The 733-nt window shown below is 43.1% G+C and overlaps 1 protein-coding gene across 1 annotated transcript in view; it reads right to left on the bottom strand.

Annotated features, from left to right (window-relative positions):
- Positions 1-733, bottom strand: part of LOC103391481 (misshapen-like kinase 1) — a 32,070-nt gene that overhangs the window by 2,754 nt on the left and 28,583 nt on the right. The window contains exon 29 of the mRNA XM_017039191.2: positions 498-647. Within this exon, the coding sequence (XP_016894680.1) occupies positions 498-647 (150 nt within the window). The remainder of the gene's footprint in view (positions 1-497; positions 648-733) is intronic.

Raw genomic sequence — 733 nt, 5'->3', positions numbered from 1 at the left:
TAGTACTACTCTCAGAAGTCCTAGTACTACTCAGAAGTCCTAGTACTACTCAGAAGTCCTAGTACTACTCAGAAGTCCTAGTACTACTGCGACAGCCCGGAGTGAAGAGCAGAGATGTTCAGTCAGGAAATATTTTTAGAAATCAGGAGGAACCAAGGAAGAAGAACAAAAAAAAAGAGGGAAATGAGTCACAGCATGAGGAGGAAGATGATGATGAGGAGGAAGATGAGGAGGAGGAGGAAGGAGCTGGTCACACATTATTTACTAAATAAAAGATGTTTCCTTTAAAAACAGTCACACACACACACACACACACACACACACACTCCAGTCTCTCCCTGATTTTCCTAAACTTGTTTCACAATGTTATTATAAAGGATTTTCATGAGTGCCACTAGATGGAGCCCTTGTTTAAAATGGAGTGAAACTCAAAAGATGGTTTCAATAACAAATCATATCAGATGATCCTGATCCTGATCCTGATCCTGGACTCTTACATGTGTCGGCAGGTACAGGTCGTACGGGGTCCCAGAGTCCACGTCTATGGCATGGAATCCTGATAAGGAGCCATAGATGACCTTTAACCTTTGACCTTCCTCCACTGTCAGGTCAACAGACAGAGGTTTCTGAGGCAGAGACCTGAAGGACTGAAAAAAAAAACACAGACCAACATGTTGACATCTAAGGTGAGTCTGTGGTTCAACAGGTGAGTCTGTGGTTCAACAGGTGAGTC

Source organism: Cynoglossus semilaevis, chromosome 15, assembly GCF_000523025.1.
Source record: "Cynoglossus semilaevis isolate Cse_v1.0 chromosome 15, Cse_v1.0, whole genome shotgun sequence".
NCBI classification, from domain to species: Eukaryota; Metazoa; Chordata; class Actinopteri; order Pleuronectiformes; family Cynoglossidae; genus Cynoglossus; species Cynoglossus semilaevis.
This window is presented reverse-complemented; position numbering and strand designations above follow the sequence as displayed.